Source organism: Struthio camelus, chromosome 2 (assembly GCF_040807025.1).
Source record: "Struthio camelus isolate bStrCam1 chromosome 2, bStrCam1.hap1, whole genome shotgun sequence".
NCBI lineage: Eukaryota > Metazoa > Chordata > Aves > Struthioniformes > Struthionidae > Struthio > Struthio camelus.
This window is the reverse complement of record NC_090943.1, coordinates 152,618,447-152,637,808: the sequence shown is the minus strand read 5'-3', so window position 1 is coordinate 152,637,808 and position 19,362 is coordinate 152,618,447. Positions and strand designations below refer to the sequence as shown.

Below are 19,362 nucleotides of genomic sequence, written 5' to 3'. Positions count from 1 at the left end.
ATAGTAATGTCCTCTTTGCTCTGAAACCTGACCGTAGATGCCCTCCGCGCAGTGAGTTGATCCCCGCCCCCAAATCCCCGTTAATCCCTTTCAGAAGCCGGCATCTCTCACAAACTCCTAGCACGGCAGGGGCGGCGTGCGCCCCCCGCCCAGCCGGAGCGGCCCCGGGCGCGGGTCCTTCCCCGCAGCGCCCGGCAGGGAGCAGCAGGAGACCGCGCCGCTGCCCCCGCGCGGCACGCTCGCAGCCGGCCGCCCCCCGCACCGCCGCCTCACAGCGGCTCCCGGCCGCGGGCCGCCGCGCTCTCCCCGCTCCTCCGGCCTCTTCCCCAAGGTCACGGCGCTACGCGGCGCCCCGCAGAACAAGCGGGCGCGCCGCAGGTGCCGGCGGCGCCGGGCGCAATGCGGGGGCAGCCGCCGCCGCTCCGGCCGGCCGCTCCGCAGCTCCGCGGCCGCGGAGGAGGGCTGGCGCGCGCAGGCTGGCGGATTATAAGGGGACCGCTCTCTCCGCCCCCGAGCGGAGTCTCCCTCCTCCCCCGGCCGCGCTCCCACCCCTTTCCTCCGGCCGCGGAGCAGGGCATGGAGTTGGCGGGAGCCTATAAAAGCCCCTGAGAGCGCGCCGCGGCCACGGCGCTGCGGCAGCCAGCCAGAGACACCCGGGCGCCCGGTGCCGCCACCGCCGGGGCAGAAGCACCATGTCCCATCACTGGGGCTATGACAGCCACAACGGTGAGTGCCGCAGCGGCGGTGCGCGGCGGGGCCCGGGACACCTGCCGGCCCGTCCCCGCGGAGGCAGCCGGCGGCGGGCCCGCTCGGCGCGGGGGCGCACGGCGCCGCACCGAGCCCTTTCCCGCGCTGAGAACTGGCTCCCTGGCTTTTTTCTTTTTTCTTTTTTTTAACCTTGAGATGCCACCTGCCTTTGAGCACCGAGCCGAGTGCACCTCGCAATTTGCCTGAAGCATCTTCCTGCTGTCATTCCTTTACTTGTGTAGCAACACAAGGAAGAGGGGAGGAGAGGGCGCTGCTTCAGCAGGATGGAGTGGCCTCTAGAAGGGTACCCCAGCAATACACCCCAGCCCGAACCCCTAATGCTCAGGGCTTGACTGATGCCTGCCTTGGCCCCCAATGGGATTTCCCCTCATCTGTGTTGCCAGCTCTAAGAGCCCGTACAGATGGTACATTATTAAACACCGATGCTAGTGTTAAAGCTTCACTCATGCATTTAAAGCGTTAAGGTTTCTAGAGTGAGGGCTATCGTTTATATCCCCTGAGCTTTGTGTCCTTTCCTACTGAGCTGCTTTATGCTGCCTTGCAGGACCCGCTCACTGGCATGAGAACTTCCCCATTGCCAATGGAGAGCGCCAGTCCCCTATTGATATTAAGAGCAAGTCTGCCAAGTACGACTCCTCACTGAAGCCTCTCAGCTTCAGCTATGATGCCTCCACAGCTAGAAACATAGTCAATAATGGGCACTCATTCAACGTGGAGTTTGACGATTCTTCCGACAAGTCAGGTGAGACCTTATCTTTGTGTCTTCCCTTCGATGCTATATTTGACATTGCCGGGTAGGGATGGGAAAAACTGCTGCTAATGTACTAAATGCTGCAACTCAAATATCTAGTGAAGCTTTTAGGCTTCTTTGAAGACAATGGTGTTTTGGCTTCAGAAAGGTCAGGATTCAACCCATGAGGAATCAGGATCACACACTGCTCGTGCTCAGAAAACCAAGCTCCTCTTAGAAGAAAACTGAGCCAATCTGGGCAGTTTTGAGCAACCCAGCTCAAAATGCCAGAGAAGCGAATTGGTTTATTTTGGTTTAAATCAGAAGGATTTGGATGGGGGCTCAGATGTGCAAAAGAAAAAAGTAACATAATTTGACAAGAATGACTTTAGGCATTGTAAAATATTGTAACTCACTGTAAGTTATATGCCAGTTATTAAAATAAGAGACGAAAGGAAGAAATTGGCCTTAGAACAGCAAAGGGTTAAACTTAACTTGAAATGGAAACAGTTTGGAAGTAGTTCCTTTGGTTATCAGAAATTGTTTCATACTTCTGATGCCCATAAGCCTCAAAATGTGACATCCTCCCAGGTTTAGTACAGGACCAGAGGACTGATCGGAAAATGCTGCTTTGCTCTTAGGTAATTTAGAGAAGCATAGTCCCTGACATTTCTGGACTCTGGACTATCTAGATAAAGATAGGACTGTATGTGACGCATTCCTACAAAATTTGCTAATAGACAGCCATTCTACAGCGTCTTACTATTCAGTGTACTCTACAGTCAATTTAAGTACCAAGTCCTGCAAACCTCTTAATAATCGTTGCTGAGAGGAATAGTTGCACTGAGGGGACAAGTGATGTGAATCAAGGCTACAGTCAGAACAAGGGTTTTGTAGGCTCAGTCTTTAATTGTAGTTTCTCAGCTGGCTAAATTTGCAGAAATCATCACCCTACTACGATGAATGTGCCTCTATTTTTAATTTAGAAAGTAAGAACAATCCCATTGCAGAGATAGTCACTGCCTTCTCTAGACACTGCCTGATTTAACTTGCTTGAGCAAGTGCCCTATTTTTCCTGAGCATTTCCTTGGCAATGTCATTTAGGGAATGGTGCTGAAAACAAATTAACTATGCCTACAGAAATCTTGTTCTTTTTGAAAATACAAGTAACGTAACAGTATAACAGCAGCATGTTCACCATCACTGTATGAATTTGGCATATTTTTAGTGACGACGTTTATACTGAACAGTATTAAATGGTCAGCTAAGTAGTTCACAGTTCTATAGATGTGCATAGGTCTGTGTATACGATTTACACAGAGCATCCACATAAAGAGCTGTATAGTTGGAAAAAGAAAGGAAAAAGGTATTCTGATTTCATAGTGTTTATTTTTCTGAAGCACCGAGGAGCTGAAGTTAAAGTGTGTGAATTATAACAATGTCATGAGGAATAAGGTAAATGATTCTAAATATAGAAGAAATGGATTATGTTTTCACCAGATACATGCGAGTCAGCTCTCACTGAACCCAAAGGAAACAGGTTCAGGTCCTCACAGTATACAAAACTATTACAGGCTCTGATCCTTGGTCTTGATTTTTAATGGTGTTATGTACAACTTCAGTTCTCATGGGAGAAAAGATATTCAGCACATATGAAAATCAGGATCCACTTTGTGCACGCATATGTTTGGAAAGATGTATCTGGTTACTTGGGAGGGGAAAAAAACTGCAGGAACATATAATAATCTGAAGAAATGTCTGTGGGAAGAATGCTCCTAAGGAGAAAAGTCAGTGCAGAACTAGAACATCTGTGACAGGGATCCTCTGACAGCTATGCAGAGATACAGCTCTCAGAGTGGGAGGATAGGCAATGCAAGTAGGAATATTCACAGTAACTCCATTAGTGCAGCAGAAACAGATTAATATTAAATGGAAAAAAAGGCATTAGAGATCTCTGAGTCCACCTAAGGATGGATTATTCAGTATGTTTCTTCCTATTGAAAATCACAGTGCATAAAATCTACCTGGCAGCGCACTTAATGGCTTCATTTGTCTGCAGTTAACTAGGTAACCTACTTTCATTGCACGGAATAAAGCTGTCCTTGACTTGACTGTGCTTGATTCACTTCTTATTTACAGAATTGTGATGCTAACAATGTAATGTATCTACCATGGTTAGACATCATGCAACAGTCACAAGGAGAAACTGTATGAATTTATGTGATATTCTCTTATGTTTTACAGAAGGCAATCAAACCAAATCTTGTAAATACTTCCCACAGGAAAGCACAGTCCTTATCCCCTGAGCTGTCCCGTATACAGAAATGAATTATCTGTAGTAGTAGGCACAAAATGAAGTAATAAGATCATTGTTCATGAATAATCTTGAACACATGAGTAATTCTACACAAAGAAGTAGATCCATTCATTAAGAATCTTCAGACACATATATAATGACACCAAAGTCAATTGGACTATAGCTCCGAGTATTAATGTCTATTTGAAGACTCTGGTTCTTAGGGGTTTATAAAATGAGTTACTGTAATAAAAATACAGGTAGTAATAGTATAGTAAAAATAGGTACAAAAGCTAAAATACGTGACTGGATAAAACCCTGTGAAAGTCACTGTTACTTATTTCTTTGATTCAGAAAATAATGTGATCAGAAGTAACAATAAGTGGATATCAGAATATTCAAAATTTTGAGATAAAAATATTTCCCCTCCCAAATTAAGGAATGTGTATTTGTTGTATTATGTATGTGCACACAAGAATATATGCTCTTTAACTTCTGCTCGTATCAGTGAGAAATGAAAAATCTAAGAGGAAAAAATAGTATTTCTTAAAATAATATCCAGTCTATATTCTTTAGCATAGTAAGGATGTAAAATAAAAACTAGCTTTTTGAACATAAAAGCTTGTATGACTAATGTATTTTTGCAGAAGAAACTCTCTTCTTCTCTGCCCTTTTAGAAGATCTCTATACTAACCGGTGGAGCTTTACACACCTAAGTGTTGCTTCAGGTTATAATTATTCCAGCTATACCCTATCACCTATGTGATTTTTGTCTTATAATGATGTTTCAAAAGTGAAATGATATGAAGATCTTTATGACAGCTCTAGAACCTGACTTTGTTTTTCTTTCTTTTTAATTTTTTTATCTACTTAAATGTTACAAAGTACTGAGCGTAACGCTTAAAAACCCTCTTCCTAAGCAATTACACCCAAATCTTGTATTTCGGTTTTCATGGTACAGTCTTGGAATTTCATGGGTTATGTGACAGCTCTGATGTGCCAGAGTACACTTCAGAGGCTAAGCCAATTCATGAAGTGTATTCTCTTCATATTCAGCAGTTGCTAGCTGGTAACAGTGATGTAAGGAAAGAAACACTGATAAATCAGTGTTGTCATTTTTTTCGTGACCTTTTATTTGTTGAAATTCCATGATTTTCTCCTAGGTAAAAGGCTGTCTTCTGTTTTTTTCCCCCTTTCATTTTTTTTGGAATGCTTCCTTAGACTTATTTGTAGAAAGCAAATTATTACTTAGTGTCACTTCATCTGCTTCATCTCTTGTGGTTCCTTTTTAAATTCTCATGTCCACTATCTTTTAATAATAGTGAAAATGTAAGTATTTATAGGCATTAGTGTTTAAAATGTCTGTGACTTTAAATAAGGACACAAATTCTGTATGATAAAAGCGTCACCCAGAATAAAAGTACAATTTCAGGTCTGTCCGTTCTTATATCCTGGGACCCGACTCTTCCACACACGCATGAAGCAAATGGTGCATTCAGAAATAACCACTGAACTGTAATAAACGCACCTGATTTTAGGAACTTTTTAGTAAAGTAGAGATTTGTATCTCATTAATGGTAACTACTTAGCTATGTTAGACATTTTATATTAAAGTCTACCACAAGGAAATATTTATACTTTCACTTACTATAAATGATAGAAGTAAACAGCAGCTTATCAGAGCTGAAAAAACACAGGAAGTAACTTCACTCAGGAAGGCCCGAAGTACACAAAATAAGATTATTACTTGCATATGTTTGTTCTCTATGCAAGTTCCCCAGAAAACTTTCCATGATTCGCACAAAACTTGAAATTCAACTGGGAAGTGCTCACAGCGGTAAGCGCTGTATTCTGGGTTTTCTGATCATGTATTTGCTGAGCTTATAAAAAGAAAAAATACATCAGCAATTTATTTTAAAACAAGAATATTTAAATATCATATTTTAGCTGTAGACTAACAGAAGTGAATTGCAACTTATGATGTAAGCCATTACTAAATATACTAGTAATTTATCCTCATGGCTGAGTCTCTTAATTGTTTCCTTTTCCTCCATGGCTGTTGAGCTAGAAATAATATTGAAATCCATGATAGAGTCTAAAGTAAATCTGACATTAATGGACCATTAAAATTAGGAGTAGACATTGGGAAATCAAAATACTGGATTGATCTTGGCACTAGCACCAGTTAGGAGACTTTCAGTAACTGTAATCAAATATTTTTCCACCTGATTCTTCCTGCAGTGGTAAATATTAATGGAAGGATACTATTCAAAAGTCTGTCTTTTAAGTATGATTCACTATAGACAGACCAATATATTTTGTTATATTGGTTATCCAACAGTTAGTGTGTTAGCACTGCTTGGTTTGCAATGAGTTGCACTCATTGTGCACATTTGTGCCACTGTGGCTCTACTACAGTTCCACCACAGTGGATCAACTGAGGAAAAGCCATGCCGATCTGCTGTCCTTAAGGCAGAACTTTTAATCAAAGCCACTGCCACAGGACATCTATTTTTAGGCTTCCCAGCTTTCAAAATGTAACATTAGCTATGCCAGAATAATATTGCACTTTACCGGTGTACAGTAAGAGGTTGAAGCTCCACAATACTGTATAGCCTAACCAATGTTCTAACCCTTCTGAATTATAAACCAGGGAACTGATTGTTTATAGCCTTGGGGGACTTCATTCAGTCACCTGCTTGTATATCACGAGTACTTTTCTCCACTAATTTACTAGAAAGTCAGAGATCCCAGAAGGTGTGAGATCACATTCAGTCATTTCTTTGTGGAACGCATATCACTAGAAGCTACAAAGCCTAAGTGAGTAGGGGGCTTGAGTGTAGCTCTAGTGCTTCAAGGAACTGAGAAGGAAGACAAGCCTGAGATTAGTCCTGCGTGATTCAGGCCTTCATTTCTTTGCATAGCTCAAAGGACACCTTCTTCACTTTCAGCAGCAGCTTTTTTTTGGTTTTTTTTTTTGTTTTTTTGTTTTTAAAATATGACTTCCAAGCAGATATTTGACTCAGACTGTGCATACAGAAAGCACGTTGACTTCCATGCCTTCATCCTAGTTCCGGTTCTAGAGACACTTACTACAAAACCAGGAGAAAGTTGTCAACTGTTATCAGCTACGTTAAGGGCCCCTTAAGGGAAAATTTATTTTTAAAATGTAATGAAGTTATGTGCCAGGCATCACCGTAACTACTCTATTTGACATTTTTTTTCCCAACTGTTGTGTGTATTCCTTTACTTACAAGCATGAGGAACTTGTGTGTACTTAAAGGTAATTCCTATACCTTCCTTGAGTTTATTCATCCTCTGTTAGATCTCAGAGTAATATTAGGACCATGTCCACTACAATTTCCAATGCTGTGAGCTGTCACTGCAATTAATATGAAAGTTATCACCACCACAAGTGAAGCCAATGGCTTATTATTATTGTTAAAAGAATCTTAATGCTTCCAGCTTGGTACTTACCAAGTCATTGATGGATCCTCCAGGGTGAAACTTGTCAGGATTGAAGGCTCATCAGGGACTCCTACAGCGCCTTATAACCCCCAGAAATCTCCCATTAAGGGACTACATGAGAATAAAATTCCACTGGTGTCAGGGAGTAGTGTATTTCACTGTGGTTGATTGAAATGAATACTGAATAGTTCCCTTTCTATATTAGGAGCAATATTTCCCAGCCTGCATCATTATGTGAACAAATTGTTTATAACTTAATGCCTATTTTTCATGTTTGTTTAATTTTCATAAGCTGCATCTGTTAGTAGGTTAAGAATAAAATGCTCTCTGCCTGCTCTTCATGCACAAAGAGCAACTTCTCTTGCCATCACCCCTTAATGCACTGCAAGTAGTCAGTGGTTGCTTGTGTTCCTGCAAGTACATACACACAACTTACAACATACACTTACACTCAGATGTGCCACAAACATTCCCACATATATACCTATGTGAATGAGAGGTGTACAATGGACCTTTACAAATGGTGTGAAGGACTGCGGAGGAAGGTCAAGAACCTAAATAACTTTGTGTCCTTAGGCAGGTCAGTCTCTCTGGCTGGTACCCAGTCTATATCAAATAGTTCAGGTGGATTGAGCTAGAATCACGTACCAGCTGCTGAGGCACACGTTGTGCAGGCCTGATACATTTTGACAGATGTTTCATTCTGGTCTATCTCTCTGGAACATCCTTGGTGCCTTATCAGGCTACCCCTTTAGCCAGGTCAGAGTAGGTTTTTTTTTTCTTAAGAGATACCAATTACGTAGTTTTTCTCTTGGTGAAACCCGTTACAGACGTTTTCTACAAGTATGATCCTTACAGTCAGATACTTGGGTCCTGTCATGATGTAGTGTCCTCAGAGGAGTGTTTGAAAGAGATAACGTAAAGAAGGAAACGTCTCCCAAAACGTGACGTTCTGTACTTTATGCTTCACAGAAATGACAGCTCACCCTGGCTGAACTCCCCAGTCTGTCAGATGGGGAAGCCCAACCTTGCATAAGAACACAAGGCTAATCCCTCAGCATCCTCATAAGAGCTCTCCTTGTGCCATTAATAGTGCATGGTGCTCAGGATTTTTTTTTTCCAAGTAATGCTTATTTATTGTATCTCATCAAAGCCTGTTTTCTGTCATGTAAATGTCTGTAGAAACAGATGCCTGCACAACACTAACGCTAATGTATATACTGTGCATATATATGCACAAGCAGAGTGTGTGCAAGAGGAGTGTCCTCAACAGTGGACACCAGAATTGTTCTGCCATTAGATATTTTTTTTTAGAGGTATCTGAATTAGAACTAAATTTAATAAGTTTTGAACTGTGGACATTTGTCATACTGTAGTGGATACCTTGTTTCATCTATTAGAAGGAGCTGTATTGTCATGATTTCCATTTCAAGAACCTTTTCTCAGTCTGCATTTTCTCAGAGTGATTTTTCTTATCACACTAGTTTCTATGGCGGGGAAGAATTCATTCTAACTCATGAAATAATCTTGTAGTGTAGCCATTTGGATTATTTCTTTGACGAGTTTATTGCCTTGATGAGTACATTAGTCTTCTGCTCTGTATAGAGAGAACACCCCCTGGGAAGTAACTATAATAGCAGTAATTCCACAGTATTCCTGCAAAACTTCACACATGCAGATGCTGCCTCCACCTAAAAATAATATGATGTGATTGACAGTATATTTTTCAAAGCTGTTTCTGTTCTACAAGGGAAAGGTAACTGCCCAGTGACTTACCTTTTAATAGAACAGTGAAGTGGTGTGCCTCAGTAAACAGCCATCCCAGATGCAACAAAACACCCTTTTGATTTCTGTCCGTTGCCAAATATCCTAAGAAAGTGTAATGGAGACAGATATAGTTCATCTTCTTTATCCAAGAAATCCCACAGACATTAATGGAACAGTACATTCCATAAAGGCTGGACTTCTGTCTTTAATGGAGGCTGAATCGATGTGCAGGTGACAGGGACAGGGATAGGGAGGTTCCCAGTGTGAATGTTGCTCTGTTTCTCAAAGACTTGTTACTTTCCAAAAGCTGGTAATATTTGTTCATGGTTAAAAGAGCTTGTTCTGCATAAAATTAAGCTCCAACATTTCTGCTTTGCCTTTTAAGTTTAATTTTAAACTTTAGTTCTTTGGAAAAGCTGAGCAGTATTAAGAAAAAATAATAACTGCTTAATATAGGCTAGCATAAGAAGGGCTGTTGTATAATTAAGCCTGCTGAATTTGTATTCATTCACACTAATCTAATTATTACTTTCTTTGAATGCTCTGCTGTGAGTCAAAATAAAATAGTGCTGGATTTGAAAACCACAGAATGAGAAAAGTAAGCAAAAACTGCAAAGAGACTTTTGTGCATTTTTTTAATTTTATGAAAGTATAGCAAACTTTGTGTAGAAATAACACTGCAAACGGATTTAAGAAGATTGCATGGTTCTGCTTTTCAGCATGCTTTCCATTGATTAATAATGGCAGATTAATGTGTGCTATGCTAGTGCCTTCTGAGGTTCAGGGACGGTAAAACCTCGGTCCTTTTATTTCTGCAACAGCTAGTCCATTAGCCAAAGGAACTGAAACTATAACATTAAAACTCCATGGCATCATTTTTAAATGAAATATGATATTGTGTGGACTAAATGATTTTGCATTTGTGAAGATATAGCAACCAATTCATTTGAAAAAGAAACCAATACACATGTGCAGTAGCCATTATGAAAAAAATTATTCTCATTTGTAGTGCTGTACTTGAAACAGCTATGCTTCTTGGGCATATAGTACATGTAGAAATGTAAAAGTACAATAACATATGTGACTGTCTAATTTCTTTAAACAGCCATTCTTCTTCACATTAGATAGCTTGGCAATAGGTAGGGTAAGTCTTGGTCTGTTTGATGTTGGCTACGGTGTCTGAAATTGCAGAGACTGTAGTATAACATACATTAACATTGTTCAAAGAGAAATACGTATTGGGAGACCTCTAATTCTAATTTTATTTGCCAAAGAAGGACACCCAGGCAAATGCTAAATTTGTTCACCAAACTCAATTTTTGTGTGTATAAGGCACAGCAGTGGAAACTAATGTGTTTTATGTATCTTGCATTTAATTTTCTTATATTTCAATTTTTAGTCAAATCTTTCTTGCCAGTTCGAGTTCCCCCCATTGCCAAGTATCCATGGCTATTGTCCATGCTTGCATATAATCAGGGTTATTCAAACCTGAACAGTCAGTGAACTTTTCCTATTTGTGTTTGATTCACATTTTCACACATGCACGTACTGTGATAGCTATGTGTCTACACTATTTGCAGACTGAGAGGAAAGCATCTTTACTCCACAGAACCATTTTGTTTGTGGCACATACCCAGAGCACACTTACCTGTAACGTCTGATGTCAATACTCTTCTGTCACTTTATTACGTGTATATATATATATATATATTTATGTATATGTTTATATAGGGAGAAAAAGAGAGAGAGATTGATCTCTTAACACTTCACATTACATTTTAAAAATATATTTGTTTTTCAAATATTAACACCCTAAACAAAGATTTAAGTATGAATTTGACATGTTCAACCAAAGCAAAAAAAACCCAGTGTGAAACCTTGCTCTAATAATTTAGACAAATAGCTCTTTTTAATAGGGCCGTTTGTCATTGTTCTGTGCTTTATGACGCACCGGAGAAGACATTGTCTGTGCCCTGAGCATTTGGCAGTATTAGGTCTTGATCCTGCATATCGTAATGGTGATTGGTCTCAGTTTAAGTACAAGGTTAAAACTAGCAAGCGGAATAAGGGCGCTCAGGGGAGCTCACTCCTGTATAATTGAAAGTGTGGCTGGGCACTCCAATTACATCAGTCACATAGCAGGAATAATGCCAAATAGCAGAGAACATAAGTAAACACCTCATTTGCAGACCAGATTGCTCTTAAAAATCTGTCTCTGTAGGTGTTACCGCTCTCACTACCCTTTTTTAAGCCACTCATTCTCGAGGAGTAAAAGATGTGACAGACAAGAGATTTTAAATTCATGTCTTTGCAGTGCGTAGCGCTGTGCCCAGCACTTTGCCTTGCAGGAACCCATGGATAGCAGGTGCTTAGGTTTAATCTGAAGCCAAAAGCTTTTTACTCAATCCAGTCCACTACAGGATTTGCAGGATTAAGGCCTAAATGGATAAAGTACCTAAAATGAGAGGACAGAGTATATAAGTAAGTGAAAGATGACTTGGTCTTCAAGTGTACTTTCGTAGAATAGCTCTACGTAGGCCTCTCACAATGGCTGTTCTTTTGCTTGGCTTTTCTTATTTATTTGGTGACAGAAAAGTTACATCCTCAGCTCTTCCTAAAACCCTTGTTACCTTGTAGTATTAGCATGCCTGTTAAATTGCTGATGAGACACCCACTGTAAAGGCACTTACATTTTTATATGTCTGTTATTGATTTTGGCTTATTGCAGCAATGTACCATTGAAGATGAACTGGAGTAGCATGGCAGCATGCAGAGCAATAACCTGTCATTCACTTGGAAGACTTGAGATGGGTGTTCCAGTCGAAGTGAGACTCAGTAGCAAAGGCTGTGGGAGATGCTAATGCAGGCTCTTTGCTTTGCAGTGCTGCAAGGTGGAGCGCTGGATGGAGTCTACAGGCTGGTGCAGTTTCACATTCACTGGGGATCCTGTGAGGGCCAGGGGTCTGAGCACACTGTGGATGGTGTGAAGTATGATGCAGAGGTAGGACATGCTTTGCCTCCTTCACTCTTCTGAGTAATATTAGCATTTCATTTCTTTTAATCTTCTACCATGGTTGCAGCAGCCCTAGAAATCTTAATAGAGCCAGAGACTGGGGTGGGGTGGGGGGGGGGGGATTTACTATGGAAGACTTTGGTAAAATGCTACCTCAGGAGCTACCTCTTCCACAAGCAGAGATTAGAAATGCAACACTCCTTGTAATTTTTTTCAGCTACTTCATGTCAAAGAAACTACAGAAGCAGAAAAGCCCACACTAATTGTCCCTGTTTTTCTCCTGCTTTCTCAGTGATTCCTGAAAATTAAGAAAAAATAGAATTGCATTGCCTCTGTACATACATGCGCACTTTTCCTCACGTCGATTTTTGATATCAGAGACATTTATATAAAAATACAATTATTTTGGAGTAGATCCTTTCATCTTTTGGTGGCAAAGAAGGAAGGGAAAAGGCAGGTAGCCAAGTGATACCAAGGAGGCACTTTGGCTGACCTCTTTGAATATCCTTATGACTCTGGATATGCCTTGGACTCCTTAAGACTGTATTGTAATCTTAGCACAAAAATGGAGTGACTTTAGTGACTTGCATCCCACCCTTCCTTGTCCCCTCTTTAGAAATCTCTCACTGGATGCAGTGGCAGATTTTTTTAAGTTTTGCCGTAAATGCACACATTAACTGAACATAGGTGTGATGTGCATTGACAGATAGAAGAAATGGCCCTATAAATTCACCTGCTTTGCTGCTTTTTACTGAGATAAGGATATCTTTTATCTTATCCAAGAAACTTGCCATCACCTTGTATCTGCTCCCAGTATCATAATGACTTGCTCAGCTTGACTTGAAAATACTTACGATAGTACAAATATTTTTCATTTCAAAAGAGGGGGAACAGCAAGAGCAAACGAACTTTCAGAGGAGGAAAAAAGTCCTGTTTTCATTGTAATTGGAAATACCTGGGAAACCAAAAAGAAAGGAACATCCTGGCTAACATGACCTGGAGATTCATTTCATATTCTTTCCAAAGGTTTTTCAGGAAAGGATAGGACTGTTTTTTTAAAAACTCTCTAGATTGCAGGTCAGACCTGTAGACGCTGATGTTAATATCTGACATTATTTCCCTGATGTTGGACAAACATGTCTTTCAAGGTTGACAAGAACTCCAGAATACATAGCATTGAAATTCTATATCAAAATCCTGCAGACTGCGTGCAGAGAAAGCTCATACTGAAGAAAACAGGAGTTTCACCAGACTAAAAGCAGGAGGATGCAGCCCACGGTTTGCATTTAAAACTCATCTGGGAATAAGAGTGAGAAGCAAAATATAATGCATGACAGAAACCTCTTTGCATTAATGAAACCTGAAAGTAGATTCAACAAATTGTTAACCGTACACAAAACTTCCAGCAGTAAAAATCCCAGCAGTAAAACACCATCTGCTGTTAATGTTTAATAAATGACTTTCCTGCATCCTTGTTTGTAAAATATTATGGATGGAATATATTCTTCATAATGCTTCTTGTTTCCTTGCTCCTAGCTCCATATTGTTCACTGGAATGCAAAATATGGTACATTTGCTGAAGCTGTGAAGCATCCTGATGGTTTGGCTGTGGTAGGCATTTTCATGAAGGTTAGTTAAACTCTTTTTTATATTATTTGGATTAGTCCAGTATGCTCGCTGTGTTGCAGGGGGACCTTAGAGCCAAAAATATAGAATAAGGCAGCATCATGCTACACTATATAAATCCAGGGCAAACTAGATGATCCTCCAAATTCTTGACTTCCTCTGCATACAAAAATCGTACATTTTTGTATCACCAGTGGTATATGACTGCCTTTCATCAGTGTGGCTGCCCTGTTCCAGCATACTTGCCTCCACTATAACAGTGGTACTGCCATAACTCTCCCAGTAAAAGATGATGTGCATAACGGCACAGTTATATATGTATGAATATGCAGGTAGGATAGGCCTAAATAACCTTTGTTTCCCGCTCCTGTCGTTGTTAAACGTTCAGAGTATTTTGTCTTGATTGAATTATCTTCAGAGCTCATTGAAGAAGGTGACTGTGCCCCAGCACTGTGCCCTGTGTTCTGGCCTCGCTGTATTTTGCTAGGAGGGTGACTTCTACGGAAAAGGAATGGGTCAAGTCCAAAAATAAATCCCCACACTGTAAATGAAAATAACTTTATTCTGTCCACTGTCCTTGGCTGACCCATTTGTGCTGACTGTCAGCTGGCATGTTTTTATTTACAGGGCCTGTTCCAGTCCCTTCACCATAGTACTCCTGTTATGTAAGCAACGGGTGCTGTGAAAAGGCACTGTAAAAAGTTTCCTCAAGAACTGTAACATATGAGAGCACATGATTACTTTCTTTTTGTGTGGTTTATATTACAGGTGGGGAATGCCAAGCCTGAAATACAGAAAGTTGTTGATGCTCTGAACTCCATTCAAACCAAGGTAATACATGCTATCTGTTTCGATTGCCTCCAATTACAACTGTGTTGTGTCATCTTCTCCAGAAAGTGGATCATTTACTTTTTCCCAGTCTGTTACATTTATGAGAGTAAAACAAGCCTCGCTGCCATCAGCACTGATGCCATGGTACTCCTAAATGTGAAAGTGATTCAGATGAAGTTATGGTAGAGGGCAGGGAGTACTCAGAAACTGTGATCGTTTTATATCTCTGTGACTACATTTATCTGTCTTTCAACTGCATTTAAACCTATAGAGTAGCATTCAGTTTCCTGATCTGAACTACTCTTTTATGCACCCTTTCTAGTCAGTGGCAAGAGAGAGGCAAAATGCGCCTATGGGATAAATTTCTTTCTGGGCATGCCTCCCTCTTGGCTATTTACAGAAAGAGTCCAGATAAGAAGTTGGAACAGGATATGTAACCTTTAGGGAAAAAAATGCCTCTCTGTTTTTTAAATATTGTGTGAAATGTATATATGATCTTAATGAGTTGAGTAATGAGTAATTAAAAATACTCACTGAGTAACCAGGTACCCTCAAAGTCAGTAAAGGCCCATGCCAGTGAGAAATGCGGATAAGAATGGTAGAGAATGAGACTACGCTGCCACTTTTGTCATCAGGCTTCCTTTTGAGGTCAATGGCTGTTGCCATTTACTTTGGTGGACACTCCCACAGACCTTGCAGTTTCTATATTTCCCCTGTGATCAGTGTACACAGCATCTGAAATCAATCACATGGTTTCTATAGAGAAGTCATATCTCCAAGAGAGGAGGATGTGAATTCAACATCTGAAACGAGAAAGAAGGCCTTGAAAGTCCTATAAAATAAGAAATGAGGTGCTGAAAGTTCTTAACCTCAAATATATTGTAGGAGGCTCCCAACACTGTGTGCCGAACTCCATTGTCCTCTTTCTTTCTCCAAACACAGAACCTCTCACAAGAGACTATTAGTACAAGCCAAGTGTGTGTATGCCAGCTGGGACCTTAACCCAACTCCTTTCTTTACTGTAGGGGAAACAAGCTTCCTTCACGAACTTTGACCCTACTGGACTGCTTCCTGCATCTAGAGAGTATTGGACATATCCTGGCTCACTGACCACTCCTCCTCTGCTTGAGTGCGTTGTCTGGCATGTTCTGAAGGAGCCCATCACTGTCAGTGCAGAGCAGGTAGGTCTTCAGTGGTTAGTGCCAATAGATTTGTGTTGGAATCACACTGATTGTTCTGGTTTAGCCCTCAGGGTGATCTTTCTCTGAACTGGCAGCTTATGTTGCTGCAGAGCTACACAGAGTATTAGCTAGTGTCAGATGTCAAAAATATATATCTGAAGTGGTTATCTTCTTCTGGCAAGATTTGTGCTTCTGTGTGTGGAAGCCGAGTTTACTGTAACATGTAAGGCTGTCCTCTCTTTGGACTATTGTCCAGGAAAAATTTGAGGATTTTTAAAAATTTTGATCAGGATTTCCAGATACATGGCTGGAGCTGCCATGTGGTAAAAATATGGGAAGTTTGTAGAGTGCATGAAAAGGCCATTTGTGTGGCACATGCACAGTAAGTCTAACATGTATTTTAAGCATCAGTAGGTTTGCTGTACACACACAAACCACCTATCTGGATATATTTACCCTGAAAATACTGGATTTACTGAGAATCTGAAGAGCATTTGTTTTGCATCTGGAGCACACACACTGTAGCTCTGTAGATGTTCTGTAGTTCTACCAGATCTTCCAGCACCTCCAGGACACACACAGCTTGTAGTGCAAGGACTGTTCAGCCCAAAAGAATGGACTGGGAAATCCCACACAGTAATGTGATAACTCTAACAAAACTCTGTTGTTGGAAGAGAGAAAACTTGCAAATTCCAGAAGTCTGTCTGCTATCTAAAAACACTCCTCTTTCCACTGTGCAGCTTGCGGAGCATAGGAACTTCCTAGTAGGACAGAGCTCTTGCAGATTGAATCATTTCCAGTCCTAGCTCTGTGCCCCATCCATTAATGAAATTATGTAGAGGCAAGATTCCGTCCTTGGGTCTGCATTTGTGTTCTTGGGAGTTGTAAACAGAATATAAAGCTTATACATATAAACTAGATCTAAAGGGGTTTAGTTTGCCCTTCAAACTCTTAAATCTTTTATCAATGGCAATGGTATTAACACAATTCTAGGGGGTTTATTCAGCTGATATGAAAAAAATGCAACTGATCTGTTCCGGGACATAATATAACAAAAGGTAGAATAAATGAAGAGGAAGAACTACTGGAAGTAATCATAATTTAGAGCAATCATTGCCATTAATAAACTGTAACTTTTAAGGGAGCCTTAAAGTTGATACTATTTATTTATTTTATACTATTGGCATTGTTATTGATAATTCAAGGTATGCAAATGTAGTTTTTTTTGTGGAGCAGGAGCATATTCATCAAAGTAGGACTGTTTTTCCTACTACACCTACTTTCACCACCTACAAGTGGTAAAAGGCACTACTTGTTTCTCCCACACACACCCTTCCATATTACAATCGACATTTCAAAGACGAATTCGAGATCAAAACAGTGTGTGTGGCAGCTTGCCTTTTCATTCCAAAATGGATCAAAACAAGAAGCCATAAAGCAGAGTATTGCCACTAGATTTAAGGTGAATTGGTTTTTTTAAAGATAGATAAAAGCTGGATATTACAGCAGGGTGTAGCAAGCCCATTATCATGTGCTATACTGACACAGCAGTTGTTGGAAGAGGTCGAGCTCTGAACTTTGTTCTTGTTGTTTCATGAAGGTAAGGCCTCTCCTGAGCTGGCCGCTGCCTGTGGCCGTCCTCCCTGGATAAAGAAGCCTGTCTTGCACCCTGTTACAAAGCCTGTTTCCCTCCTACGTATTTATGTCTGCAGTTTCAGTTGGCTCTGTGACATCACATTTGGAGCAGATTATTATTTTGGCACAGTCTTTTTTATTAGCTTTGCAGCTTCCCCCTTAGACAATGTGATGGTGTTACTACGTTAGACTCTGTGAGCACCAATTTTACTTTAGGAACAAGCACTAGAACCTTACAGCATGCTCCTATAGATATTGAAGAGTTTCCCCTCTCACACCATTTGAAAATCAAGATCTCTTGAATGAATTTGGCCATCTTAATTTGTACCGAAGGATCAGGTCAATTTTATTTCAAAATATCAAGTGCCCAAAAAAGTCCAGCCTTCAAAAGAGCCAAAACAGTACATGTGCATGAAGTCTGCTGTGGATGGTGCATCACGTGGCTGGTGATGAAGTCTCTAGCCCATTAACGCTGGCAAAACTTTTAAGTTGAACCTCTGGCTCTGGCCCCAGGTGAATAATTCAAATAGTCCCATTGAAACAGGGAGATGCAATTGAGGATCTCTGTGCTTTTTTCCACAGATGTGCAAACTCCGTGGCCTTTGCTTCAGTGCTGAGAATGAGCCTGTGTGCCACATGGTGGACAACTGGCGCCCATGTCAGCCTCTGAAGAGCAGAGAAGTTAGAGCTTCATTCCAGTAACGCCCGTACTGAGCGTGTTAGAAATTGAGTGTGTCTACGAGGAGCCCCTTTTGCTAAGCACAATTGAAACCTTTGCCATGTGTGCCCTGGCAACATCTTGTCTCCCAGATCCATGATTTTCTTCTGCTCTGTGTCTAAAATGCCAGCTAATGGAATGTGAAAGGCTCTCAGCCAAACAGGAGAGGGGTTCTTATCGTGTGGGGTTGGGGGAGGTGGCGGGGGGGGGGTTGTGTGCGTTTTGATGACTGTTACCGCGACTGACACTTTGGTGTAACAGTATGTTGGCTCTTTGGGAGAGGATATGGTGATAGCAAGATAAGCCATTTTAAGAAACCTCATCCACATACATAGGATACATAACTAACTTGATAACTTGAAGCTTTCACAAAAGCACGGGAATACGGAACATAGGTATGACTTAGGAAAAAAAAGTGTGTTGCGATAGTGAAAAGCAAAGCGAATATTGCGAAATAGTCTTCTTAGATTTTAAGAAACTGACATGTAAATATTTTTAAGGTTGTTTTACATTTTTACCCATGCTATCAACAGCCTCGATTATGTCTTAATGGTAGTGTGTTGGATTTTTTAATTAAAAAATGGCCTAAATTAAATATTATCTTTAAAAATTGTTATTGCCATAGAAATAATAAAGTATCTTTTCATTGAAATAATATATGCTCTAATTTAAAAAGGAGAATAATATTGTATTTTAGATAAATTCTCTAATAAAACTATACTTATTCTTTTGCTTCCAAGCTGTTACTTTAATTCAGGAAAGGAGTCATTGACCTGTTCATATCCTTGCATATTAAACACAATTAGTAAACATACAGTATAAAGGAAATCAATTTCAATGACATTGAAGATGAATGCAAACCCATAGGATATATTAGGGAATTTTCCGTAAGTATCTCTCTGATGGACAACAGAAGGAAGTATTGGTTTTGAGCAACCACTACAACTTATTGTCAAAGTTGACTACGTAACAAAAAAAAAAAAAAAAAAAAAAAACGTTCACAAGAATGTTGAACAAAATCATACTGAAGAATGAGCTTTTTTAAAATGGTTGCTTGAAAACTGCCTTTCTGTGACAGCCCAAAAGCAAAGTGCCATATGTTTATGCAGAACATCTACCCAAACCATTTCTCCAACAAAATCAAATCTTTTAAGACTGTGTGTCCAAAGTTTGTTTTTTAGCCTCACAGTAAGGCATCTCTGTGAATGATTTCAACAGAAAAATTTTAAACAGAGAAATTGCTGGGCAGGCAGTTGCTTCCAATAACTTCCATTACTGGATCTGTTTCTGCTGGTTTCTTGTGCTTTCCTGAACACGTATGTAATAGGT

General features: G+C 40.4%; 1 protein-coding gene across 1 annotated transcript; it reads left to right on the top strand.

Moving 5' to 3' along the window:
- Positions 1-268: 268 nt before the first annotated feature.
- On the top strand, positions 269-18,772 carry LOC104143953 (carbonic anhydrase 2). The gene is made up of 7 exons (XM_068933110.1): positions 269-726; positions 1,313-1,510; positions 11,912-12,030; positions 13,579-13,671; positions 14,437-14,499; positions 15,525-15,680; positions 17,898-18,772. Exons 1-7 carry the CDS (start codon positions 693-695, stop codon positions 18,015-18,017), a joined length of 783 nt encoding a protein of 260 aa, XP_068789211.1. The 5' UTR covers positions 269-692; the 3' UTR covers positions 18,018-18,772.
- The last annotated feature ends 590 nt before the right edge of the window (positions 18,773-19,362 follow it).

Coding starts and splice junctions, on each gene's coding strand:
- LOC104143953 (XM_068933110.1), top strand. CDS start 693: ATGTCCCATCACTGGGGCTATGACAGCCACAACG. Junction 14,500..15,524: donor TGAACTCCATTCAAACCAAG/GTAATACATGCT, acceptor TCTTTACTGTAG/GGGAAACAAGCTTCCTTCAC. Junction 15,681..17,897: donor TCACTGTCAGTGCAGAGCAG/GTAGGTCTTCAG, acceptor TTTTTTCCACAG/ATGTGCAAACTCCGTGGCCT.